The 26,491-nt window shown below is 43.0% G+C and overlaps 2 protein-coding genes and 1 long non-coding RNA gene across 3 annotated transcripts; all 3 read right to left on the reverse strand.

Annotated features, from left to right (window-relative positions):
- Positions 1 to 700: 700 nt before the first annotated feature.
- Positions 701 to 3,566, reverse strand: LOC139564618 (zinc finger protein 391-like). Its single transcript, XM_071384306.1, has 2 exons — positions 3,231 to 3,566; positions 701 to 2,837 (listed from the first exon to the last, which is right to left on the reverse strand). The coding sequence occupies exons 1-2, from the start codon at positions 3,421 to 3,423 to the stop codon at positions 1,678 to 1,680; spliced, it is 1,353 nt and encodes a 450-aa protein (XP_071240407.1). The 5' UTR covers positions 3,424 to 3,566; the 3' UTR covers positions 701 to 1,677.
- Positions 3,567 to 6,482: 2,916 nt separating this feature from the next.
- LOC139564621 (uncharacterized) lies at positions 6,483 to 8,430 on the reverse strand. The gene is made up of 2 exons (XR_011672793.1): positions 7,975 to 8,430; positions 6,483 to 7,524 (listed from the first exon to the last, which is right to left on the reverse strand). It is a non-coding gene; the product is annotated as an uncharacterized lncRNA (long non-coding RNA).
- A 12,868-nt stretch (positions 8,431 to 21,298) lies between these two features.
- LOC139564120 (triosephosphate isomerase B-like) lies at positions 21,299 to 26,047 on the reverse strand. Its single transcript, XM_071383329.1, has 7 exons — positions 25,784 to 26,047; positions 23,765 to 23,888; positions 23,541 to 23,625; positions 23,119 to 23,251; positions 22,511 to 22,596; positions 22,189 to 22,276; positions 21,299 to 21,965 (listed from the first exon to the last, which is right to left on the reverse strand). The coding sequence occupies exons 1-7, from the start codon at positions 25,890 to 25,892 to the stop codon at positions 21,847 to 21,849; spliced, it is 744 nt and encodes a 247-aa protein (XP_071239430.1). The 5' UTR covers positions 25,893 to 26,047; the 3' UTR covers positions 21,299 to 21,846.
- Positions 26,048 to 26,491: the final 444 nt, after the last annotated feature.

The raw sequence follows: 26,491 nt of genomic DNA on the forward strand, positions 1-26,491 counted from the left end.
GGAGCAGAAAATTAGATAAATAACTGATAGCTATTTATGAAATATGAGTTATCAATTAGCATTATGTAACAGGAATGTCCAGGTGAACAAAAACGAGAGCAGTCGTTGATGAAGTCAAATCGAAATCAATCCGGTTTAATACAACAATTCAGAGAAACACCTACAGAACAGAAGCATTGAAAATGTCTAACGGTCCTTATATATTAATCACACAACACCGAATCTTCTGTAAACACCAGCCGAAGGCTTGAAGGAAGTCACATCAGCTGCTACAGAATCACAGTGTCACAGATACATTATCAGTGTGTTCTTAAATCCAGTCTTGCGTCAGACCTTAACCATAACATTCAACACTGGCAGACATTTGATACTGGCAGTTAAACAGGTAAAAAATAATATCATAGATAGTTAGCTACAATAGATCAGTTTATACTAACAGGCACAAAGCGACTTAATTAAATATAGATAGATACGTTACCCAAGGGGATGTATCTGTCTTTGTCTTCCCACACAATTATGTGTATTACATATCAACAGTAAATCAAATACAGGGAAATAATTAGCCAAATCAATTCCCATTACAGCATATGTGTTATTCTGTGCCACGTTCTGGATGTCTGGAAAATGTATGATATTAAAATGATCATACATTTTGATATTTTATGATATTCAAGTTTCTGGTTGAAATAAGAAGCACACATTTCAGATGGTAGCCCATGCACATTTAATAGTTCACCTGGAACATAGCATACTAATTATTTAAACCTGTCAATACATATACAATGAAATAGACAAGTATTTATTTTCTTTGCAAGCAAATTGACATCAAACTCAGAAGTATGACTATAGTTTTGGTATGAAAGCCATGAAGTAACAAACACTTTGAAAAGTAAGACAACAACATCACAACAGTGTTAAAAACAGATATGATGTATTACTGGAGAAGGCATTTTACTTTCAAGACAAAAAATGCTAAGTTTTGTTTTCAAGATACAGGACAGCAGCTCAAATGTGTGTCCTGTGTCATACTAATGAGCAGGGACTCCTGCTGCTCAGCAATCTGTTGCGCAATGTTCATGTGGACTTCTAACAATGTTCTGTAAGTTCAAGCTAGTACAGTCATATCTTGTTGATCCTAGAGCCGGGTTCTTGTGGGTATATACTAGACCCCATCTCTTCTTACTGGTGGAAGTGAGAATATGCCTCTCAATCCTGTCTGATGCCCTTTCCCTGAAGGCCCTGCCATGTTTTCTACCTGTTGTGAATGTGCCTTCCTAGTGAGTCCATTTGAAGCACTTGCAGCAGGGATTGCAAGTAGGCCTACAATTTTTCCTCAACTAGGCTCCTTTGAAGTCTAGTTAATACACTTGTGATAAAGCATTTTCTATAGGATACTTGTATAGTCTCTCACCACTGTGTGTGAAACCTCATATTCACTGTCAGATGAGCCAGATCACAGTTCGATCCTGTGTAATCAAACTGTTGAAATTTTGTTGTGCATGCTGAATTCTGACATTTTATACATTTTGTACATTCTCATTATGCCTTGCCAAATTTCCACTGTGCAAAGGCTTTGCCACAGTCACGAAAGAGATGTATTTCTCTCTTGTTTGGATTCTCAAGTTGGGTGGATGTCAGTGCTGAGATATTTCTCACACAGCAATTAGCCTATAAGATTTATTTCCTGTGTGTCTTCATGTGCATTTTAAGATTTCCATTCTGAGCAAACCCTTTGCCACAATAATCACAACAATATGGTTTCTCCCCTGTATGAATCCTCCTGTGCGCACTCAGATTAGCAGTATTGCTGAAACATTTGCTACAATCATGGCAGCTGTACGGTTTCTCCCCTGTGTGAACTCTCATGTGTCCTGTATAATTTGATCTGGTGCTGAAACTTTTGCCACACACAGAACAGAGATATGGCTTCTCCCCAGTATGTCTCCTCCTGTGCAAAACCAGATGTCCACTTTGAGTGAATCCTTGGCCACATTCCTGGCAGCAATATGGTTTCTCGCCGGTGTGAGTCCTTTTGTGTCCGATCAAATTGGCGGCATCACTGAAACACCTGCCACAATCATCGCAGCGATATGGTTTCTCTCCCGTGTGAACCCTCATGTGCTTTTTCAGCCTAAGCTTCGTGGTGAACGTTTTACCACAAACATGACAAAACTCAGGCTCAGCTACGATGTGACTTTGAAGGTGATCTTTCATACTCTCTTTAGAATCTAGGTGCTTTCCACACACACCACAGACACGTTCTTTATCCTCTATATGTGCATGACTTTGCACATGATTAAAAAAGGGGCGCTTGTACCGAAAAGACCTCCCACAAACCTTACAAGAACATGGAGTACATTTCATGCCATTTGCACTGCTATAAGTTTGTTTTCTTTTTTGTTTTCTTGTGGTCTTTGGTTTGTGTGACTTTAAAACAGACTGCGTTCCTTTGTTTTCCATCCCATTGACATGTTCACTATTTTTACTCTGAGCTGAAGAACAGGTTGGTTCTGATATTCTGTAGTCCTCTCCATCAGGTTCTGTTTTGATCTGTCCAGTTACAACGTTTGGTTGAGAATCTCTCTCCCTATTTTCCTCACTTTGGATTTGCAAGGACTGAGTTGGGTCCTGATCATAATCACTTACACAGAAAGGATCAAATATGAACTCTCTGGTGTCAGACTCCAGCCACTGAAGTTGCTTTTTGAGTTCCTCCTGCTCCTTTTTTATCCGTATGGGCTCGCTGTCCTCCTGTCCAAGACTAGGGCTCCAATCCTGCACACAGGGCTGCTGCTCAGGGTGAATCTCCTCTTCCAACACAGTGAGCTGCTGGAGGTCTGGAGGGAGAGAAGTCTACTAACGTTACAACGTTACATTATTTATCAAAATTGATAAAAGGTCAAAAATACAGTTCTGGTAAATTTAACAGCTGCATAATGGAGTAACATACTCTTATGTTACATACTCGCTTCTGGATATACAAATCCATAAAATATTGACTGAATTATAGGACATCAACAAAAAATCTAAAACGGGCCAAAAACAATTAGGCTATGTGGCAACAGGGAAATAATGGCTGTAACGGGAGGAATCCTGAGGGCGAGCATGCGCGTTGCTTCTTCAAGAATGTCTCGACATAACGCTACTTTTGTCGACACTGGCTCTCAAAATGAAATAACTAACATTATCAATTTGTATGAAATGTAGGTTGAAGAATAAATGTCACAAACCTGCTCTTTGTAACTTTATCTCAGGTTTAATAACGAGGTCAAGAATCTTCTGTAGACGGTCGTTCTCCTTTTTCGAACGGGAAACCTCTTCCTGGTACTCAGCTATCGTTTTTTCAACTGCTCCAAATATCTCCTCAGCAGCCACAGTTAGCCGCTGGTTGAGAAACACTCTCAACAACTGTATTTTAGACATTTGTACAGAATGCTAGTGCTAGCTAGCTAACAATCAGTGACAACGCTATTATTTGACAACTTCGTTCATCTATGATAGATGTTCATGGATCTGCTGTGCCAAAAGCCTGCGTAGCGTGTGCACCACGGCTTAACGCATTCTGCAATGTCGCTCCCTACAGGAGTGGAGTGGACACCGTCAGTTTGGATTTCTATGAACATTCTCCATTTCATAAACGATACGGAACATTCCTTTCGCTCCTTATGTGTACCACTAAGGGGTGGGACCAAGTCACTATTGTTCGAGTCACAAACAAGTCTCAAGTCACATGGTCCGAATCTCAATATTTGTTAATACCACACAAACTACCGAAATTACAGGCTAAGAATGGACAGAGAGATAGGCCCTTGTATTCATTTTATCACATTTCTCCAATGCCAAATCAGAGTGTCTTGTTCGCAACGAAACTGTCCCTATTTGCAAATAATTAAATATGAGACGTCATTAGGAATCTGAGCGTGGTACATTCAAAAGTCAGGACTACCTTTCCACCCTTAGAACGAGTAGGCCAACCGACGCAGACAAATGTAAGCTTTAACGGCTGGCTACTCTTCTTCCATGGCTTAACCCAATGTAAACATCTTCTACTGTACAGAAAGTGAATAGCTTAATCAATTCATAGTGACAGAATTAGATTACTTCCCAATCAGTCTCCTAGGCTATAGAAGGTTTTATCTCAGCCTCAATGTCAAAGAAACTAAACAATGATATCGCATGTGCATCGGAATCACGTCTTTCCAGGGTATTTTACAGCTTGTTTCTAGCGTCACTTTAAATAATCGGATCTGTTTCATTTTCTTCAAAATCTTAAGCTAACAATGGGTAGGCCTGCGCTTTTTGGCATTTTCTAAAAAATAAAATAAAAGTAGACCTATGGCATACCCTCTCATACCCCTTCAATTCGAGTCCTTGTTTTAACTTAACAGTCCTTCACTGACACGGAGGTAGAATATTTAAAGACTGCATGATGGAGGAATTGGCCTACAAAACTATGGATATAGCAGTCCAGCCAAATTTCTGTCAAACAGGTAGGCCTACCTTATTTCTCAAATATGAAGAAATAGGCTCCAACACAAAGCCCTCTGGTTGTTAGTCAAGTCTAACTAAAATGAAGACGGTTGAAATTAATTACTGGAATGTGCCTACTTTCAGCACCATGAGCTGTCCATTTTCGAGTGATTGTGCCACGGCTGCTGATTCAAGCTTCAGCCCCACAACAGTTACTCGAAACAGGCTTATTGTGAAGTAAATAACTCGGATAAATACATCATGGGGAAGAAACATGTTTTTTATTCAATTCTATTATAGTATTAGCAAGCTATCAAAGTTGACCTCTGGTCCTTCTCATGTTCACGATATCCTCAAACTGAACAGAACATAGGCTATAGGCTAGTCCACGCGCAAGATATTGCATATTTTGGAAAAGGCCTAATCAACAACAACAAAAAATCGGAAGAATTCTTTGACTCGCTTTCTGAACTGCCACTGTAGGCGTAAACAGCACAGCATTGGTTAGGCAGCACAAAACAAGTTTGGATCAGCAAGAGCAGAGCAGGCCGTGGCTCAGGGTTGGAATATCCATTGCAGTGTGTAATGCTGCCTAGTTTTATTTAGCTGTACAGCAAATCAGAAATCTGTTCGCTAGCTCAGTTGTTCTCAAACCTTTTGACCAGCGACCCCCCAAAAAGGAGTGGTTCAAAGCTTGCAATCCCCGCGCACGCACATGCACGCGCGCACAGTTGATGCATTTTCAAAACGCAATATATAGAAATAAACTGCGTTTTATACATGCATTTTGAGCTGAAAGTCATTCATGTTAGCAGTCAATATGAACTAGGGATCTCACGTCACATTTTCACTTCTCTGGAGTCCAGAGCAAGCAGGATCATACCGCCTACCTGTATGCAGCGGGGGTTGCAGGGTCGGATGGAAAGCATGATCTGTCTGTAGCCTTTTTCTTCCTCACAAATATCGAAATTAATTCGCCAGAATATGTTATGTCATCCCATAAGTATTGAAGATAGTTCAATGTTACAGCTATCTTTAGACATATAGCCAGTACCACCACTGAGGTATGTAATTATTACCCAACCAAACTAGGCCTATCTGAAATATGAAAATGATCAATGAAATCCCCAGGTAGCCTATTGTTCTGGCAAAGATGCGTCTGTAGCAGATTGCTAAACTGAATTTTATATGGATAATATTAACGTCGGTATGCTACTCTGTTTTTGCCAGGCAGAAAATTAAACACGTGCTTTCTGGTCACTAACCTGGATATGAGCGCCCGCTTTTGCGCGCCAATGTTGATGAATTGTCATTTGGTCAACAGTGAAGACACGCAACTTCCTGGTTCTGAAACACAGATTACTATAATTTGGTGTAATGCCGTAGGCGTATGTTAGTGACCAGATAGAATAAGAAAATGCATAAATATAAAATACAAATGTGTATGCATTGTTTATTTTTCGCATTCAGTTTCACACTTGCGGCCCCAAATCCTTCTCACTGCGCTACTGTGGCGCACCAAAGATCCGTGTTGATTGACAGTTTGCTGGTCCAATCAGAGGGTCGAGTGTGCGTTTCACTAGCCAATCAGTTTTTGCAAGTGCAATACTGTCTCTGGCTGCGTGGAGAGTAGCCTAATCTATGGAGACCGTGCTACAAAATGAGCAGACAGTGACAAAACATTTCAAAACCTGGCCATATAATTTCAAGTCATCGGTCTCAAGTCTAAGTGATGTGACATCTCCTTAGTTCTCTTTAATTATTATTAAAGATTATTATTATTAATTATTTAACATTTTTCTTTAATGGCATCAAACTCAGAAACATAGCTAAATAGGGATAAGACTATGGCAACAGATTTGGTGTTACATTTTTTATTTTTTGCCTGCAGTTGTGCACATTAGAAAGATACCTGAGGTTAAAAAAAATGACAGTAATGTAGGCATATGGAAAATGTGGAGGAGGAAAAGGACAAAACAGAAGTCAAAACAGATGTGACATTACACCATATGAACAAGACAAAAAACAATCTTTATGCACAGACAGGTGTAAGATACGCCTTATTTGACAAAGACAATTCACATTGATCAATACTTATGTATATTTCCATCTGTAGTCCCTGGGAAAGTGGTTACAAACATGTAAAAAGACAACACACACACACAATAGCCATAGATATCCTATAATTAACTATAACATAGTTTTCTATTTTGTTATAGTGTAACTTTATGGCAATAGCATATGGCATATTATAATATTATATGGCAATAGCATATAAAAAGCATCAGGATGTAACTTTTTCATAACAGCTGTTGCCCTTTCCCCACACGAGGTACTGTCATATATTCTCCCTCTCGTGGGTAATCCTTATGTGCCTTCCAAGGGAGTTCATCCATTTGAAGGATTTGCCGCAATAATTACACCTAAACGGTTTTCCATCAGTGTGAATTGTCTGATGTCTATTCAATGCGCTTGTTGTCATAAAGCATTTTCTACATTTAGGACACTTATAGGGTCTTTCCCCTGTGTGACTCCTCACGTGTGCTTTCAGATGATGAATATTGTTGAAACATTTGTCACAAACACGGCATTGCCATGGTTTCTCTCGGTTTTCCTGACTTTGTATTTGGTAAAGATATGAGGACTGAGCTGCCGGGTTCTCTCCGTCTTCCTCACTTTCTATTTGGTGAAGGTATGAGGACTGGCTTGGGTTCTCACTGTTTGTCTCACTTTGTATTTGGTCAAGAGGTGATGAATTAGTTGGGTTCTCTCTGCTTTCCTCACTTTGTACTTGGTGAAGATGTGATGAATGAGTTGGGTTCTGAATCGGATCATAGTTACTTTTCAAACAGGCAGGACTGAATGTGAAGTCTTTGGTACCAGACTCTAGCCATTGAAGTTGCTCTTCCCTCCGACTGGTCCGGAGTTCCTTCTGCTCCTTTTTAATCTGTGTGGCCTCTGGACCATCCTGTTCCAGACTTGGGCTCCACTCCTGCTCACAGTGCTGCTGCTCAGGGGGAAGATCCTCGTCAGAGACAGTCAGCGGCTGGGAGTCTGAGGGAGAATGGATAAAAAAATATCAAAAATATCAAATTACACGATGAAAGCAATAAATATAAGTAGTAATAAGTAGAAAACAAAGACACGCCAAGTCTGGATTCAAACCACAGCCGGGAATCGAACACCTGCCGCTCATAGCTTATGCTTCCTCCCACCCCATGCACAAGATTGTCTTTTGATTCTTACTTTGTAAAACCTAAAGCATAGTGAGCAGGCCAGGCAAACCTGCATCTTTTTTGGGGTCTAACAAAACGTGTAGAATGCAGGTAGGTAGCTATAGAATTAGCTCTCGAGAATCCAAGGGGCTATGCTGGCAATGCAATTTGAGTCAGAAGGGCAAATATTGATGAGCTTCACATGAATCAGTACTAGCTAGATGCAGTAATATCAAAGCAGTAGAAGCTAGCTAGCTAGTGCCCATAAGCGTTTTAAAATGTCCCAAACCTGTTTTTTGTAACCTTAGCATCCTCCGTAGACGGTTGTTCTCCTCTTTCGTTCGGGACACTTCTTCCTGGTACTCTACAATTGTCTTTTCAATTGTCCCAAATATCTCATCAGCAGCAGCTGTCAATCTTTCGTTGAGAAACAATCTCAGAAACTCTATTTTTGACATTTTAAGGAATGCTAGTCGAGTAGCTACCCCAAGTAACGTAAACAAAGCAGTGTGAGGTTTTTACATCCGGTCACGTGTTTTTCTCACGATTTTCTAAATTAAAGTCCCGTCGAGCGCTCTGAAATGGGAAAAACTGAAATAAGATATGAAAATTGGATTATTAAATTGAAATTGGATTGAGTAATAATTTATGCATCCAGAAAAATATAAGAGAAAGACAAAACTATTTAATAACTATAAATGTTTATAACTATATATGTAACATATTTTGAGAAAACCTATAATCTATTGATAGATTGGCGCAGTGGTCTAAGGCACTGCATCTCAGTGCTAGATGCGTCACGACAGACCCTGTATACATACTGGCTGTGTTTGAGAGTCCCATAGGGCAGCGCACAATGACCCAGCATCGTCCGGGTTAGAGTTTGGCCGGGGTAGGCCGTCACTGTAAATACGAATTTGTTCTTAATTAACTGATTTGCCTAGTTAAATAAAGGTTACAAAAATATATATAATAATAATACATAACAGGAGATTAATGTAAGAGTGTAGATTGGTTAAATTGCCAAATCACACAGAGTTCTAAATCATTTGATACCTGCTTCCCAGTCACTACCACCAGGCTGGTCTGTGTCATAAGATTTCATTGTGTTTTCAGTTCAGTGTCTAGGTAAGTATAGCAGGCAAAGCCCCCTTCCAATGTGCGCTGCATTAATATCATGGGTTGCATGTTTCGTCAAAATACTGTTTTGGACTGATGCCCGACTGAGCGTTCTACGCAATGCATCGTCAATGAGCGTTGAAGATTTAATCAAAAGTGCATTACAGTGGCTTGGATATACAATGACATTCAAAGGGAGGCAAATAATTAGTAGGAAAACATTTTGTCATCGTTTTGATGTCTCCAGATTGACTTTAGATGCAGTATAACGTTAGCTAGCTAAAATTGAGGGGAGGCCACCGGATTCTAGCTTTCTAACGTTAGCATTGCTAGCAATTTTTTTACTAAATATTTGACTACTTTAGCAATGTCATGGTTTATCACCACTTTAGGGCACCACTATCGCGCCGCCGGTAGAGGGCGGCTTGAGAACGTTCATAACGCGACCGAGTGACGGAGGTGCAATCTATGAATAGACATTGAATTTTACCATGCAAATATACAGTGCATTATAGGGAATTATTAACTGGGTGGGTCGAGCCCTGAATGCTGATTGGTATATGAGACCGTATACCACGGGTATGACAAAACATTTATTTTTACTGCTCTAATTACGTTGGTAACCAGTTTATAATAGCAATAACGCACTTCGGGGGTTTGTGATATATGGCCAATATACCACGGCTAAGGGCTGTGTCCAGGCACTCCACGTTGCGTCGCCTGCCAACATGCAGAAATGCACGCATTTTGCGTACCGACTACGCAATTATCTATCCATAAACGCTTGAACGAGAACCGAGTTAAAAGTACGCAGAAATGAATAGGGTCTGATTTTTTTGTTGTACATTTTTATGAAAAATAAACCCACTGATTAAATCTAACATCCCAATTCTCGAGCTGCAATACACAGACATGTGCGGAGTTTGTGTCAACGGACATGGAGATTAATACATCATTATTCGACGTAGCTACCCCGTGTCTCCCCCTCCTGTTGTGATGCAGAGTTTGTCGACTGTCAGGTGTACGCAAACAAATGGACAAATCCATTTTCGAATCCGTGTGTTGTGGAAAGGTAAACACTAATTGTTTCAAGCTAACGTTAGCGAACATAAGATTGTCATTTAGTGGTCTCTAAAATGCCAGCAAAGAAATTAAATGCAAATACGAAAAATAACTGGTCGCATTTGTGCGAGTGTGATATACATTTAATTCTGCGTGCCATTAGTTGTATTTTCCACGTAACATTACGAGGATCACGCAACCTGAAAAACTGTAACTGGTAATTATGATCCAGTCACAAAAAAACATTACAAAAGTATAATCAAAAATAAATATAAACATCTTGGTATTAAATGGAGTCTGGAGTTTAAAAGACCGCGCGATGAAGAATGAACGAGTGTCCGGTATTAGCTATAGAGGCAATGCTTCTAAAATGCCTATGCACTAGATTTGCGAGTTGAATCTCCAATTTGCCCCCATCTGGTACTCTGAAAAATTGGACAGGATTGGCAGGTCTGCGTTGTGCATGAGAACAGCCCTTAGCCGTGGTATATTGGCCATATACCACATCTCCTCGTGCATTATTGCTTAATTAGACAACGGATGGGTCTAATCCTGAATGTTGATTGGTTAAAAGCGCATTCAGCCAGTGTCTATTCCGCAAATTACCACTGGGGCAATCTATGACGTTAAAATGCCTATTTACTCTGTTCCATCTGAGCAATCCACTGTCTCATCAGCCCAGCCAGGCAATTTATAAACTTGATCTCCACTATAAAAGGCATCTAGACAATATCTCTCTTTTAGTCTAACATTTAGTTTTCAACAGTGGAGATTTGTATAAACCTTGCTGTCTGTCTCTCCAACATTTGCAACATTGTCTCAATGTTCAAATTCGATCTCCAGCTGTCCCATAGTAATGAACATGTCGTGAGTCGGGATGAGACAGACAGGCAGGAAACGAAGCGCAGCTAGTTTCCCCTAATGAGACTGAAAAGATTTGGAATGGCTCCCCAGATTCTCAAAAAGTTCTACAGCTGCGCTATCCGAGAGCATCCTGAACAGTTGCATCACCGCCTGCTATGGCAACTGCTCGGCATCCGACCATAAGGTGCTACAGAGGGTAGTGCGTACAGCCCAGTACATCACTGGGGCCAAGCTTCCTGCCATCCAGGACCTATATACTAGGCAGTGTTAGAGGAAGGCCCAAAATATTGTCAAAGACTCCAGTCACCCAAGTGATATTTCTTACAGCAAGCAGTACCGGAGCACCAAGTCTAGGTCCAAAAGGATCCTTAACAGCTTCTACCCCCAAGTCTTAAGACTGCTGTACATTTAATCAAATGGCCACCCGGACTATTTTCATTGTCCCCCCCGATGTACAAATGACCTTAATTACCTTGACTAACCGATACCCCCTGTATATAGCCTCATTATTGTTATTTTGTGTTACTTTTTACTTTACTTATATTATTTTCTTAACTCTATTTTCCCAAAACTGCATTGTTGGTTAAGGGCTTGAAAGTAAGCATTTCACGGTAAGGTCTACACCTGTTGTATTCAGCGCATGTGACAAATACAATTTGATTTGATTTAGTTTGCGGTCTTTCCAGCTTCAGTTTGAAGTGATTGTGTGAGTTTTGTTGTTGGCTAGCTCCTCTGAACAACAGTGTTCTGATGAGAGAACACGTTTTCTATGCCAGGCAAAATCGTTATGGATGTACCCAAATAAATATCACTAGAAAACAAGTTAAACAAACGCAAATGCAGCTACTATGCTGCTATTCTGGCTGCATTCTTTTTGATGTGACTGTAAGTTAGCCGTAGTTGGATAGCTAGCAAGCAAGGGATAAGAATGTTGCCAGCCAGTATGGCAATGGAACATTTAGAACGAACGACTGTATCAGGTATGAAGGTAAGACCCAGATGCAGACACGACGAATTAACAATGGTTTAATGATCCAACGGGCAGGCAATGGACAGGTCAAGGCAGGCAGGGGTCAGTAAACCAGAGGTTGGGCAACAGTACCGGATGGCAGGCATGGTCAGGGTAGACAGAGGTCAATAATCCAGAGGGGCAAAGGTACAGGTCAGCAGGCTCAGGGGCGGGCTCAGAGTCAGGACAGGCAAGGGTCAAAACCAGAAGGGCGAGAAAAAGAGAGACTGGGAAAGCAGGAGCTGATAACAACAACGCTGGTTGACAAACAAGACGAACAGGCAACAGACAAACAGAACACACGTATAAATACACAGGGGATAATGGGGAAGATGGGCAACACCTGGAGGGGGGTGGAGACAATCACAAACACAGGTGAAACAGATCAGGGTGTGACAGACTGGGTCGCGTCCATAGATACAGAAGAAAAAGACTGAACGACTGGGTCACGTCTCTGGCAACCAAACCGATAGAACGAACGACCAGCCGTTTTGGGTAGCAACCCTAGATTTGTGTCGGGACTATATCGTGTGGAAGGAGGAAATAGTATGAATAAATTGATCAAAATAACGTTTTTAATTCAAATATGTAAATCATTATTTGAATATGTTGGTAACCCATTGTTTAAAAGTGATAATGCTCTCGAAGCCGGTGTTTGGAGGATATATTGGCACAGTTTGCCAGCCTTCGACTTCGTCTCGGGCCTAACAACACCCATGCCAACATATCCTCCAAACACTGGCTTTTTGGGCATTATCACTTAAATAATGCACACTAGAATGACCTTCAAGCCAATCAGAAACTATTATTCAACAATGCCATGGTTTAATATACCAATAAGGCCTGAGGGGATGTGGTATATGGCCGATTGTCCAGCACTGTGGACACATCATAATACCCATAAAACCTAGCCATTAATCCGGTAATGGTTTCAATTGTTTTTTCACCATTCATTTTTGCATCTGGGATTTTAGAACTACTTCATATAAGGTCTGTGTTTCGTGTAGGCTTAACAGTGTAATTCTCTCTCGGATAAGGTGAGTTTTATCAATATATTTGCCTCAATTTACAAAAAAATTGAAATGTAATTAGCAATAGAGAAGACCTCAGCAAGACTACAAATTCCTGCTGGAAGCTCCTGAATATCATCTCTAGCTGACACTATCAGCTACCGTTCACCAATGCGATCAGAGACCTGTGTCCAATCCATGAACTTCTTACGTCCCCATTCTCTGTCTTATCTAGCCACTGACTACACTTTAGCTAGCTAGTTAGCAGAGCGGTAGATCAAAAAATAGCCTAGATAACTGTTTGTACAGTATGTCGACTTCGGTGTCTATTTCAGACCTTATGTTATTTTTCAAGGATGAGTGGGAGCATTAAAAGGGGAGAAGACGACTATAAGTCTGCCCATGTGGAGAAGTGCAGCTATAGTGAGGGGAAACTTAGTACAAATAATACGATCCCATTAGTTTTCTATAGGCTAGGCTTACTATATTTATTCCTCAACTTTCCTAATATTAAGCACATTGCTTATCTTTACAACAGGATTATAACCTACCTGGCAGGCATGAAAATGAACCACGAGAAAAGCGTCCTCCATTCGCTATTCAAGCGCATTGATGACATGTATTTTTTCCGCTGCCTCTGTTTCGAGACAGGTGCATGATAATGGTTCATTCTGAATCAAAACAAATTTCACACATATATTATTTACTATATGTAAAGACAGTCTGATGGGTGACAATATTAGCCTATCATTTGTGAATGATGCCCAGCATAAGGCAATAAAATTTGCCTTTTCTTTGCGACTTTTTCGAATCATAGTCGCACACCTCACGTAGCCTAGCCCAAAGGCCTATATGTTTTAATAAAGTTTGTATCACAACTAAAGTGGCCAAATAACTTCTTAAAATGAAGCACATTAATCCGCTTTACAAGGGGTTTAGAGTCTAACTGACATACATACACAATGCGTGAATTTCAAGTTTGGGGAAGATAATTTTTACCATAAAAATGCACCTTTTACAATAAAAGCATTACATGCATAATCGCATTTGTGGTCACTTTTGATAATGGTGTTTTCCCGCAAATGGAACATTTATAGCCTACTGCCATGTGCGCATTGCTGCGTTGATAATGTGAAGAAATAGCCTAACAGGTTGACTACACCACTCACGTCGAGTGTGCGAGCATTGCAAAATACATTTAGAAATCTATATTATTCAATTATTGCACCCACACTGCTCACGCGCACCAACGAGCGTCTGCGTTGCCAAGAGCTAAAATAGAAGTCAGTTCTATTTCTGACGCAGATCGCGCTGCAAGTCCTACCTCTCTCATCTCCTCATTGGTTTATAGAAGCAGGTACCCACGTGCCATCTCCTCATTGGTTATACCCACGTGGGTGACTGAAAGATGAAATAGGTCGGTGGCGGTAATGCACGTAATTTATGAAAGTTGCCAATCACAATATAAAGTCAAGAGAAGAAAAAGCCTGGAAGGAGGAGAGGTGACTATAAACTATTCGGTTGACCGTTTTATGTGTGGATTAATTGGTGGAGTAGAGGACCTTGTGCATTTCAGGTAAAATAACAACTCAATGTTTATATCCCAGGACAAATTAGCTAGCAACAGCAAGCTAGCTAGCTAAATTGCCATACATTTTTAATGCTTTTCGACCTGTCCTCAAATTAATATAATTGTTTCAGAGTTTGTTTTGATATTTTAACCTGCGTGTCGTGATCACGTTTGGTGTGGGGGGACAAAATACATTTATGCACGATGGCGCATGATGGTGCACGCGCGCAGCCGGTTTGGGTTCCGTGTAATAGTTTATCAACATTTAAAGCTAAACGTTCTGGTCTGTTGCGTCAGCCACATTGCGTAAAAACGTTTTTTTGATGCTAGCGGTTGTATTCATTTGGGATCTATCGCATCCCAGACTGTGTTTGGAATATTTATTTATCGCACAGAATAGAATAGGTCAACTTTTGTACTATGGTGGATTGTAGATTGACATAGGCTTGTGCTTCTGCTGTTCGTTAGGCCTACTCATTATGTTGGCTGACGAATGTGTGAAATTTGTTTTGAGTTAGAATGGACCATTATCATGCACCTGTCTCAAAACAGGGGCAGCGGGAAAAAATACCTATCTATGCACTTAAATAGCGAATGGAGGATGCTTTTCTCATGGTTAATTTCCATGCCAGCCAGGTAGGCTATACTCCTGTTGTAAAATAAGCAATGTGCTTAATATTAGGAAAGTTGACAAATGAATATAGTAGTCCTATGTCACGTTCCTGACCTGTTTTCTGTTAGTTTTTGTATGTGTTAGTTGGTCAGGGCGTGAGTGTGGGTGGGCATTCTATGTTATGTGTTTCTATGTTGGTTAATGGGTACCTGATATGGTTCTCAATTAGAGGCAGGTGGTTTTCATCTCCTCTGATTGAGAATCATATTAAGGTAGGTGTTGTCACATTGTTTGTCGGGGGTGGTTGTCTCCTGTGTCTGTGTTGTTTGCACCATACGGGACTGTTTCGTTCGTTCGTCATTTTGTGTAGTCATTTTCCTGTTCGTGAGTTCTTCGTGTTTCATGTAAGTTCGTCGTCCAGTTCTGTCTACTCCGTTTGTTGTTTTGTTAGTTTCAAGTGAAGTTCGTGTTTTCTTTAATAAATCATGTCATATCAAGACGCTGCATTTTGGTTCAATCCCTGCTCCTCCTCTTCGGATGAAGAGGAGGAGGAACGCCATTACAGAACCACCCACCAATCCAGAACCAAGCAGCGTGAGTTCGAGCAGTGGACATGGGAGGACGTGTTAAATGGAAAAGGTTGCTACACATGGGAGGAGATCCGAGCTGGAAGAGATCGCCTTCCATTAGAACAGCTGGAGGCGATTAGGAGAGCGGAGGCAACGGGAGAGAGAGACCGGATTTATGAAGGTATGCGGCTAGCACGGAAGCCCGTGAAGAAACCCCAAAAATTTCTTGGGGGGGGCTAAGAGGTAGTGGGCCAAGGGCAGGTAGGAGACCTGCGCCCACTTCCCAGGCTAACCGTGGACGGCAGACGCTGTGTTACGCAGTAGAGCGCACGGTGTCTCCTGTATGTGTGCATAGCCCGGTGCGGGTTATTCCACCTCCCCGCACTGGGCGGGCGACGGGGAGCATTCAACCAGGTAAGGTTGGGCAGGTTCAATGCTCAAGGGAGTCAGTACGCCTGCACGGTCCGGTATTTCCGGCGCTACCTCCCCGCCCCAGCCCAGTACCATCAGTGCCGACACCACGCACCAGGCTTCCAGTGCATTTCCAGATCCCTGTTCCTCCTCCATGCACTCTCCCTGTGGTGCGTGTCTCCAGCCCAGTGCCTCCAGTTCCGGCACCACGCACCAGGCCTACTGTGCGCCTCAGCAGGTCAGAGTCAGCCGTCTGCCCAACGCCGCCTGCGCTGCTTGCCTGCTCAGCACAGCCTGAGTCTGAACTGCCTGCCTTCCCAGCACTGTCTGAACTGTCTGCCTTCCCAGCACTGTCTGAACTGTCTGCCTTCCCAGCGCTGTCTGAACTGCCGGCCTGCCCAGCGTGGTCTGAACTGTTTGCCTGCCCAGCGCTGCCCGTCTGTCCCGAGCCTTCAGAGCCGTACAGCCAGGACCTGCCAGAGCCGTCCAGCCAGGACCTGCCAGAGCCGTCCAGCCAGGACCTGCCAGAGCCGTCCAGCCAGGACCAGCCAGAGCCGTCCAGCCAGGACCAGCCAGAGCCGTCCAGCCAGGACCAGCCAGAGCCGTCCAGCCAGGACCAGCCAGCCAGCCAGGATCCGTCAGAGCCGTCCAGCCAGGACCAGCCAGAGCCGTCCAGCCAGGACCAGCCAGAGCCGTCCAGCCAGGACCAGCCAGAGCCGTCCAGCCAGGACCAGCCAGAGCCGTCCAGCCAGGACCAGCCAGAGCCAGCCGCCAGCCAGGATCCGCCAGAGCCAGCCGCCAGCCAGGATCCGCCAGAGCCTTCCGCCAGCCAGGATCCGCCAGAGCCTTCCGCCAGCCAGGATCCGCCAGAGCCTTCCGCCAGCCAGGATCCGCCAGAGCCTTCCGCCAGCCAGGATCCGCCAGAGCCTTCCGCCAGCCAGGATCCGCCAGAGCCTTCCGCCAGCCAGGATCCGCCAGAGCCTTCCGCCAGCCAGGATCCGCCAGAGCCTTCCGCCAGCCAGGATCCGCCCCTCAGTCCGGTGCTGCCCCTCAGTCAGGTGCTACCCCTCAGTCTGTTACTGCTCTTTGGTATAGTGGGATTGACATGGAGGGTGGACATTGGGAGGAGGCCACGGAAGCGGGGGTTGACTATGGTGGGGTGGGGACCACGACCAGCGCCAGAGCCGCCACCGTGGACAGACGCCCACCCAGACCCTCCCCTAGACTTTGTGCTGGTGCGCCCGGAGTTCGCACCTTAAGGGGGGGGTTCTGTCACGTTCCTGACCTGTTTTCCTTTGTTTTTGTATTTATTTAGTTGGTCAGGGCGTGAGTTGGGTGGGGTTGTCTATGTGTGTTTTTCTATGTTGGGGTTTTGTGTTCGGCCTGGTATGATTCTCAATCAGAGACAGCTGTCAATCGTTGTCCCTGATTGAGAATCATACTTAGGCAGCCTGGGTTTCACTTGTGTTTTGTGGGTGTTTGTTCCTGTGTCAGTGTTTGGGCCACACAGGACTGTTTCAGGTTAGTCACGTTTGTTGGTTGTTGTATTTTGTGGTGTTTGTTGTTTTCCAATTAAAATATGAATACTTACCAATCCGCATCTTGGTCCGATCCATGCTCCTCCTCGTCTGAGGAGGAGAACGACTACGACAGCCGTTACATCCTAGCCTATATAACGCTGATGGGATCCTCTTCTTTTTAATAGAGGCCATCACTCTGTTTTCTCGCACAATTGCATAGCTTATAGAAATGTTGCGAGACATGAGCTTATGGGCTCTCATGAAGTGTTTGATTAGATTTTCGATACATTTGCATTGATGTCAGAGTGATTACAGGGACAGTGCTGAGTACCAGGCAGTTAGCATGTTTGGTAGGCTACTAATGACCATCAGCAACATCAGAGCTTGGAGAATCCTAATTACCCTGACTAAACGGTCACGTGGAATTTGACTGCTTCATGACTCGTGACTGCCGGTGTGGCGGTAATATGGTCACCGCAACAGCCCTAGTCATACAGCCTATTTTGGTGGTTCACAATATCGGGCGTACAGATGTGGAATGCGAGTTGAGGAAGCCAGCCGTGCCCAACCAGGTGCAGTCAGTGGAGGACCTGTACCCGGTTGAAGACTACATCCCTCTGTCCCGAGAGCCCACAGACGAGGATCTTCAGTGGCCAAGGAACCTTCACCGGGGCAGGATCAGAGGGACGGCATGTCTCCTTGAACCTGAGCCAGAACATCAGCTACCCTCCCTGTCACCCTGTCTGTACCGGACCTCTTAAGGATCCGCCCCCTTTTTTTAAAATTTTCAGCTAAAATGACATACCCAAATCTAACTGCCTGTAGCTCAGGCCATGAAGCAAGGATATGCATATTCTTGGCACCATTTGAAAGGAAACACTTTTTCACAGTTTGTGGAAATGTGAAAGGAATGTAGGAGAATATAACACATTAGATCTGGTAAAAGATAATACAATGAAAAAAGCAACCATTCTTTTGTATTTTTTTTTACCATCATCTTTGAAATGCAAGAGAAAGGCCATAATGTATCATTCCAGCCCAGGTGCAATTTAGATTTTGTCCACTAGGTGGCAGCAGTGTATGTGCAAAGTTTTAGACTGATCCAATGAATCATTGCATTTCTGTTTAAACTGTTGTATCAAAACTGCCCAAATGTGCCTAATTTGTTTATTAATAACTTTTCATGTTCAAAATTGTGCACTCTCCTCAAACAATAGAATGGTATTCATTCACTGTAATGGCGACTGTAAATTGGACAGTGCAGTTAGATTAACAAGAATTGAAGCTTTCTGCCAATATCAGATATGTCTATGTCCTGGGAAATGTTCTTGTTACTTACAACCTCATGCTAATCGCATTTGCCTGCGTTAGCTCAACCGTCCCGTGGAAGGGACATCCCGAAGAAGTTTAAAAAATAAGCGCACCTGGGGCATGCAGGCATCCTGGCTGGCATGGCGCTGTCAGCGGAGCAGCAGGAGGCTATACGGCAGGCAACAGTTGGACAGCGCACCAACCCCAACTGACACCATGAGGAGAGGGAGGTTAACGGACAGAAATGATGGAGCAGTGGTTAGGGCCAAGCGCTTTACTCTGTCGCTGCTAAAAAAAAAAAGGGTCCTCAGATCAGTCATTGGATGGGATGTTGTCTGTAAAGTGGGCTACAGATAACGAAGAGGAGGGCATCAAGGCATTCAAATGGCTACAGGGATGGATATGCAGGAGTCCGGGCTTTAGGTCACGGGGTCTGGGAGCCTGGGTGCCTCAACGGAGGGTCTGGTGGGCACCACAGTAGTGGTGGAGGTCAAGTGTCCCTATGGTGCATGGGACCTTACAATTGAAGAGGGAGTGAGGGAGGGTCTTACTGGCACAAGATCCAAGGTCAGCTCCACATCACTGGAAAGGACATTTGCTTCTTCATTGTGTGGACCATCAAAGCCTCTATCACCATCCCCCATCCAGTGTGATGACCTCTGACAGACTCCTAATGCTCCTCCTGTCAGTACCAGTTTTCAGGAAAGCCAATGGCACAATATACAGTCGAATTTAAAAGGTGAACAGTTGATATTTTACATTGAAGTAGGCCTATATGTATGCTACTGTATGTATAGTAATTGCATTTTTTTTGTAGTTTGCCCTGGACAATGTTTAAGAATTTGCAGGCAGTCCATATTTAGATTGGGGGGAAAGCCAATGCAATGTTGAATTTAAACGTTCACTGACAGGTGCACAACCATTTGCCATTATTTTCTCTTTCAGAAACTGACAGTCCTTTGCCGGATACAGCATTACTGCAAACGATTAAAACATTCTGCCAACACAGTAAATAGACCAGTAGCTTATGTAAAATATTTGACAGTATGGGTAGGCTACAGTAACCTATTACTGTGCGATATAGCAGGGGTTCCCAAAAGTTTTCACTCAGGTCACCCATCCAGCATTGGGGAACATCCTGCGCAAGCACTGTTCATGACTCAAACACCCCTCTTGTTGGTGGAGAGAACATTTAGTAGGTTTAAAGCTTAATAATCAGTAGCGATTGGCATGTGAAGATGTAACAGCCGTCTTTAAAACCTGTTCCCAGGGTACAGCATATCTTTTCCATCGCAAAGTTTGTGCTAGCATTTTTTTTTTTTTGCTCTATGTTTCCACTCAGGAGTTGAGAGCTTCATAATTACATCTCTTAGATTAGCGGCATCCCACATTGATTATAATCAGTAGCGATTTTAGCATGCAAATCTTGGTGGGGCAAACTCAAAAAAAATGTAGATGCATGCCAGAAAAGCCACTACACAACACTAATTGGACTATAACGGTGACAACGGTGCCCACAAAGCTGTCCCAACACCTTCCACTGCGGAACAGTTCATTCAGCCTTATTTACGATTTTTTTTTAAGTTAACAAATGTGGTTTGAGATGTAACTTTGGCATAAGGGGACGAGCGGATAAGAGGCAATCCGCAATTTAGATTAAGACATGAATGAGCGAGCAAGGACTGACGCAGTCAATATAACTATTTGTTCAGCACTTTTGAAATGTACAGCAACAGAATTCATAACATGGGCCGTTCTTACAGTATTCTCCCTGTACGCCAAGTCAGAACCGTAGGATTAAAAGGGGGGCATGAAACAATGAAAGCTCTTACAATATTCAATGACATTGCTCTAAAACAGGCTTAGGCAACAACAAAAAAAATGTAAGTATTCAGACCCTTTACGCAGTACTTTATTGAAGCACCTTTGGAAGCGATTACAGCCTCGAGTCTTCTTGGCAGTGACGATTTTAGCATGCAAATCTTGGTGGGGCAAACTCCCCCAAAATTGTTTAAAAGGGGGCATTGATAGCGCTTACAATATTCATTGACATTTCTCCAAAACAGGCTGTAGGCTACATGTGCACCAACAAGTCAGAACAGTAGGCTAAAGGAGGGGGAAGGGAGCAAATTAGTCAGGTGAGGCACATGGGCTACTAACACTACATACACTTAGTATTACTTTCTTAGCTACAGTATACAGATCTCCCTGGCATATTACATAATTTGACAGCCTCAGAGTTCTAGGTAAGGAGAGAAGAAGCCACAAGAGAAAATAGGATAGTGTTTGACCTTTTATAAACAGCTCACTTTAAGAATGCTGCAGAAGAGAAGTACATTTTATTTGAGGATATTGGTGATTTGGTGTCACTTAGTGGCCATGTGAATTGCACCATTATCTACATGAACGCTCAGGAATTTGGCATCATGTTACCAAAGTACCACCACCAGATACTGTAGTCTGACTGGCGTTACACATGAGTAGGAATGCAGCCTCGTAGTAGAGTCAAGATCATGCGGTATCTCCACAGACATAAAATAAAAACAAGACACAACTAGTCTAAACCTTTTATTACAACATTTACTAGGTCCCCCCCAAGTCGGCCATGACCAAACATGGACGCCTCCCTCTTGACCGGAGAGGATCATGTGTTCTATGGGAAGGGATAAGCCACGGAACATAATTACACAAAGAGTCAGCTATAGTACAAAGACAAGTGAATCTGATTGACGTTGCTAGTTGACACTGTATACATAAAAGCTCGTAAACTTCCAAGTAAAAGGCATGGGTTGTTGTTCCATCCAGGATGGTCTTGTCAAGCGCAGTCCATTTAAACAGTAGTGTAGGCCAGTACAAAAGACACCATCTCAGTAGAACTAACACCCTTCACTGCTGTATAGTGTGAGTGTCAATCTGTCCCTTTTCTTTGAAACATTAAACCAAAAAAAGGAAACCAGAGGTAAAGACATTGTCACACAAATACTTGAATGAAAAAAAGGGGAAGGGAATGGGGTTCTAAGTGCCGAGTTGAGGATGATGGTTCGTGTTTCATCTGAATGGAGTTGGCCTAAAATATGGACATGGTCTGACCACATCAGGGTTTTTATTGCTTGGCGTTGATAATGTTAACGAACTCTGGCTTGAGTGCAGCGCCACCAACCAGGAAACCGTCCACATCCTTCATGCCTCCCAGCTCCTTGCAGGTGCCACCTGTCACGGAACCTGAGAAGAGAGAACAGACGGATAGGAGTGAGGAATGGATTTATGAGAGAGGGGGACAGAGTGGTGGGGAGAAAAGAGAGTCCACTGTACGCTCCTAACACTGCATGTCCCTGACTTGAATTAGCTTAGCAATGCAATGACAAAACCTATTAATCCCCACTTTGGTGGTCGTGGCATTAACAGCTTTAGTGTGTTTACACGTGAAGCAGATGAGTGGTCTCACCTCCATAGATTATCCTGACAGAGTTGGCTACTGCCTCAGACACATTGGCCTTGACCCACTGCCTCAGTTTGTCATGAACGTCCTGGGCCTGAGAGACAAAGATAATAAAAGATTCAAATAAAAACATGAATATGGGTTCCAAAGTCCAGTATGTTCTGACTTCAGTCTTCAATTTAGTGATGAATCTCAAATGGACAACACATTCTGCTCTAGTCTAAACTGAATATATACAGTATAAAGAGATTCAGGCTTTTAGTCACATGTCCCCATTTTCTTTCCATTGAGGTCATACAATTGTAATGACAATAGAAGAACCACTTACCTGGGCGGGGGATGCGGTCTTGCCGGTGCCGATGGCCCACACGGGCTCATAGGCCAGAACAACCTTGGACCAGTCCTTAATGTTGTCTGTAAACAGAATGCATTCAAATTAATAAAAATGGAGAACTCAAAATGGACAAAGTGCCATCATGGACACGCTAGATATAACCAAGTTGTTAACGAAAAGGAAAACTAATTCATTACACTGAAAGTCCCAATCACGTCTGTGGCGGTCACACTATCCCTTCGCCAATAGGATGTATTCACGCAGCAGTAGTATTACTACATTCAACAATGTTAGAGTTGCTATAATGTAATACACTGTGTATATACAGTAATTCATTGCTTGCTTTCCAGATACAAAGAGGCCTTTGCAGTTTATACGATTGATATATATATATATATATATATATATATATATTATTGGCATGGTTCTTGACATGTTTAACTCTTCTCCGTGCATTGTAAAGTTCAGGTCCCATTTTCAAAGATATAAAATGCAAACTGATCCTAGATCAGCACTCTGATAATATGTGTACGCCTGAGCAGAATCTGTGGTCCTGTGTAACACTGATGATGAATCAGTGATTTCAGTGATGGTTACAGTACCTGCGAAGTGCTTGGTCTGTGCGTTGATGACCTTCTCTGTGATGCCAGCCTCCCTCTCGTCCAGCTTCTCACCGATGCAGGCAATGACACCCAGGCCATTCTCCAGGGCATGGGCGCACTTCTGACCAATAAGCTGTCAAGATACAGTTATCCAATCAGACAGGTTGTTGTAATATTTTTCACATTTCCTCTACTTGATCAACACCTTGAGTGTTTATTAAAAAAAAATGCAAAAGGAGATTAAATGATTTGTCACTGCTCCTCAAATTCTGTCACTTTAAAAAGTCAATTCACTGTTGAAAGAGACATAATCCAATACTGTCACCGGCCCTGTTTTTGCGATAGTCTTTGGAGGTGGCAGACGACTCCTCCCAAGACCACACATTCATAAACAAGAGCACTCCATCAAATAAGCCATTTACCTCATCAGTCTCTCCAAAGACCCAGCGCCTCTCAGAGTGGCCCAGGATCACCCAGTGCACGCCAACGTCCTTGATCATCGCAGGGCTGAGGAGAGAAAGAGAAGGGGAAAAGAAAGAGAAGTGAGAAAGGAGATAGTTAATCTGTAAGCCTACAATGTTTGGTTCAGTAAAGCACTAGAGTCCTGAAGAGACTAGCATGCGCAGTTACAGGGCATGTCCATTACCTGATCTCCCCGGTGAAGGCACCACCCTTGACCTTGTAGCAGTTCTGAGCGGCCACTCCGATCTTAGGGTCCAGCTTGGACCTGGCGAACTCAAGGTAGATTGATGGGGCGCCGCAGACCACCTCTGCAAGCACAGAGAGAGAACCAACACGGTCATGCACTGACCACTATTCTCAGGGTTTAAATACTTACACTGGACCAGTTTGTATTCTTAGAGGTGAATCCTAAATTCCATTTCTGTTCATTTTCACTCAGTCATGCATTGATGTCAATGTGAGACGAAGTGAAAATTCTAAGTGTAAGTAAGGATTTGCCCCTTGATGGATGCATGGATGCCCATGTTACAGTAATATTTTCAGGAAAACTTGAGGATGGTACACAGTGATATCTAGTATCAGTGAAAAAGGCTTTCCTTTGAGAGTGGTGACAACTCCATGCAGTGCCCCACTCCACTATTCACTTCAGTGTATATAGCAACAACGCCTACCGATCAAAATTATTAGGCCTATTTGATCCACAGTGTTGGTTATACAGTCCAATACCTGAGTCTGCAGCATTAGTACAGACTGTACAAGTGGGTTATCCCTAGTGTTGTGGAGTACAGTAAGCATACACTGACATTAGCAATGTAACTGTATCTTGGGGTTAAGTGAGTCTATATTAAACCTCCAGTCACTATTCCCTCTGTAAAGGTCATTTATCCCTGTCAAGAGTCAGTCCCCAGCTGCAAAAAGGTCCTAGTTCAACCTCCAAAAGGTCACTAGAACTCAACTCACAAAAGTCACTCACATGGTCACATTCTGCTGGGGTCGAACAGGACCTGAAGTTCAAAGGTCAACCACAGAAGAAGAAAAATCAAATACTCTGCAGGTTCATTAAACGGCCCAGGGAAGAAGTGACTGAATATTGACTTCACATTTCTAGAAAGAGACACATGGGAAAAGCCTACACGAGTTTGTCATCTGCTGGCACATGCAGCGTCCTGTTTCATGCGTCAGTCAGTGTGTACTGTGTAGACGACTTGTAAGGGGTGGCTCTTTCTGTGGGGTAAAGTCCGAGGCTGTACACTGAAATGTAGGCTACTACACCGACAGAACGTGTCCTTATATTTGCTGCTCCACGGAGTGTGCAATAACACCCATGAGCGTATCCTACAAAAAAAGGACAAAATGTGACTAAGTACCTTTAGCCTGTGTTCACATGCAAACAGGGCATATTGCATTTACGCGTCTGTGGCAATTTGGAATTGCACGATAGAGAATGGCGGAAACACCAACATCTCCATGGCGGATAACTCAATTATTTTAGAGATGAATAGAATTAGTATGTTGGGCATATATTAGTTCGTGTCTAACGGTAGAATGCATTTCTAAATTAAACTATTGTGATAACCACATTTGGTCCTCCTGGTAGTTATATGAACAGGGATCGCGATCAGATGGATCATTATAATACATCAAAGAACAGACATTTCGCCCCTCGCTTGCGCCAGACAGTGGCTACGTGCTGTTCGGAACGTACGCCCACTGACATAAAATCCACTTAGCAAGTCATGTTCTTCTATCCTAGTTCAGTTTAAAATACTTGTTGAAATCCCCTGACAATTGCTTTCTCTGGTTGCAAATGAGTATAGTGGGCTTCAGTACCAAAATAGGCATAGGCCTATGTATTCTGCATTGGTGATTTCTGTTCGACAAATTGTCGCCATCGCACCATAGTTACGTCAAAATTGGGGTCAGGGTATCCCATAATTTAAAACCCTTGTGAAAGTGGCAATGAAAGAGGGACCTACCGGAGTAGAGCTGGGTTTGCCACCCATTGATTTTTGCACTGATACCAGAAAAATGACCTTCCTTATTCTTTGTTGTTTCACAATATAAGTGTGCCGTGCGATTATCATTTCAACTGGATAGGCTACACCAGGCAACCCAATGCGACAAGTTATACAATTTCAAAGATCAACTCTCAGTCTACTACACGAGTCAGACATTAAATCAGAGAAACCACATAACCACGCACCGGTGTTGGGGTCGAGCTTCGCAGAGTTCAGCGTTTTGATGAGTTCGCCAAGGCTTGCCTTGTCGCCATTCATCTTCCAGTTACCACCGACGAAGAATTTTCTGGACATATTTGCGGTTTGGTGTCGTTTTTCGGCCTTAAGACGTCGCTGGATACTTATAGAGCGGACCTACTTCGGGGAGAAGAGCAACTACTAGGGAACAACTCACTGTATTTATTATCATGGGCCACGTAACCCCACCTCTCAGTCCATTCTATTGGTTTACAGAGACACGCCCAGAAAAGCGTTATTTATGTACAATGGTAGCCTTTTATTTCAGTAGAATAAAGAGTCTAGGCTACAATTTTACAAAACAATTATGTTCTTCAAATTAGGCTATCTTTGTTTTTAAGAGTGAAAATAATATTTATGTCTAAGTATATGGGGATGAAATACATTGAAAACATGTAGAACAGAGGACCCACTGAAAATGTCCGGTTATCTCAAATAAATGGACATTCCTACACACGGCGAGCGGGGCCTGCTAAATCGAACAAATCCATTCTCACACAGGAAAGCTGAGAGAACTCAGCGCGTTGATTGGCTAGCATTCAATCTTGTAATATGCATACCCAGCATGCATTTCGCGAACATTTTAACGCAATCTGTCTTTAAAATTGCTTTTTTAAACAACAAAACAAGCCATCTTGTGTAACATTACAACATGT

The sequence above is a fragment of the Salvelinus alpinus genome, chromosome 35 (assembly GCF_045679555.1).
Source record: "Salvelinus alpinus chromosome 35, SLU_Salpinus.1, whole genome shotgun sequence".
Taxonomy (NCBI): domain Eukaryota; kingdom Metazoa; phylum Chordata; class Actinopteri; order Salmoniformes; family Salmonidae; genus Salvelinus; species Salvelinus alpinus.

Excerpts from the sequence above, each read along its gene's own strand:
- LOC139564618 (XM_071384306.1), bottom strand. The coding sequence starts at position 3,423 with ATGTCTAAAATACAGTTGTTGAGAGTGTTTCTCAACCAGCGGCTAACT. Across the intron at positions 2,838-3,230 it reads GATAAAGTTACAAAGAGCAG|ACCTCCAGCAGCTCACTGTG; the intron begins GTTTGTGACATT and ends CTCTCCCTCCAG.
- LOC139564120 (XM_071383329.1), bottom strand. The coding sequence starts at position 25,892 with ATGTCCAGAAAATTCTTCGTCGGTGGTAACTGGAAGATGAATGGCGAC. Across the intron at positions 23,626-23,764 it reads GCCTTCACCGGGGAGATCAG|CCCTGCGATGATCAAGGACG; the intron begins GTAATGGACATG and ends TTCTCTCCTCAG. Across the intron at positions 22,277-22,510 it reads AGACCGCATCCCCCGCCCAG|GCCCAGGACGTTCATGACAA; the intron begins GTAAGTGGTTCT and ends TTTGTCTCTCAG.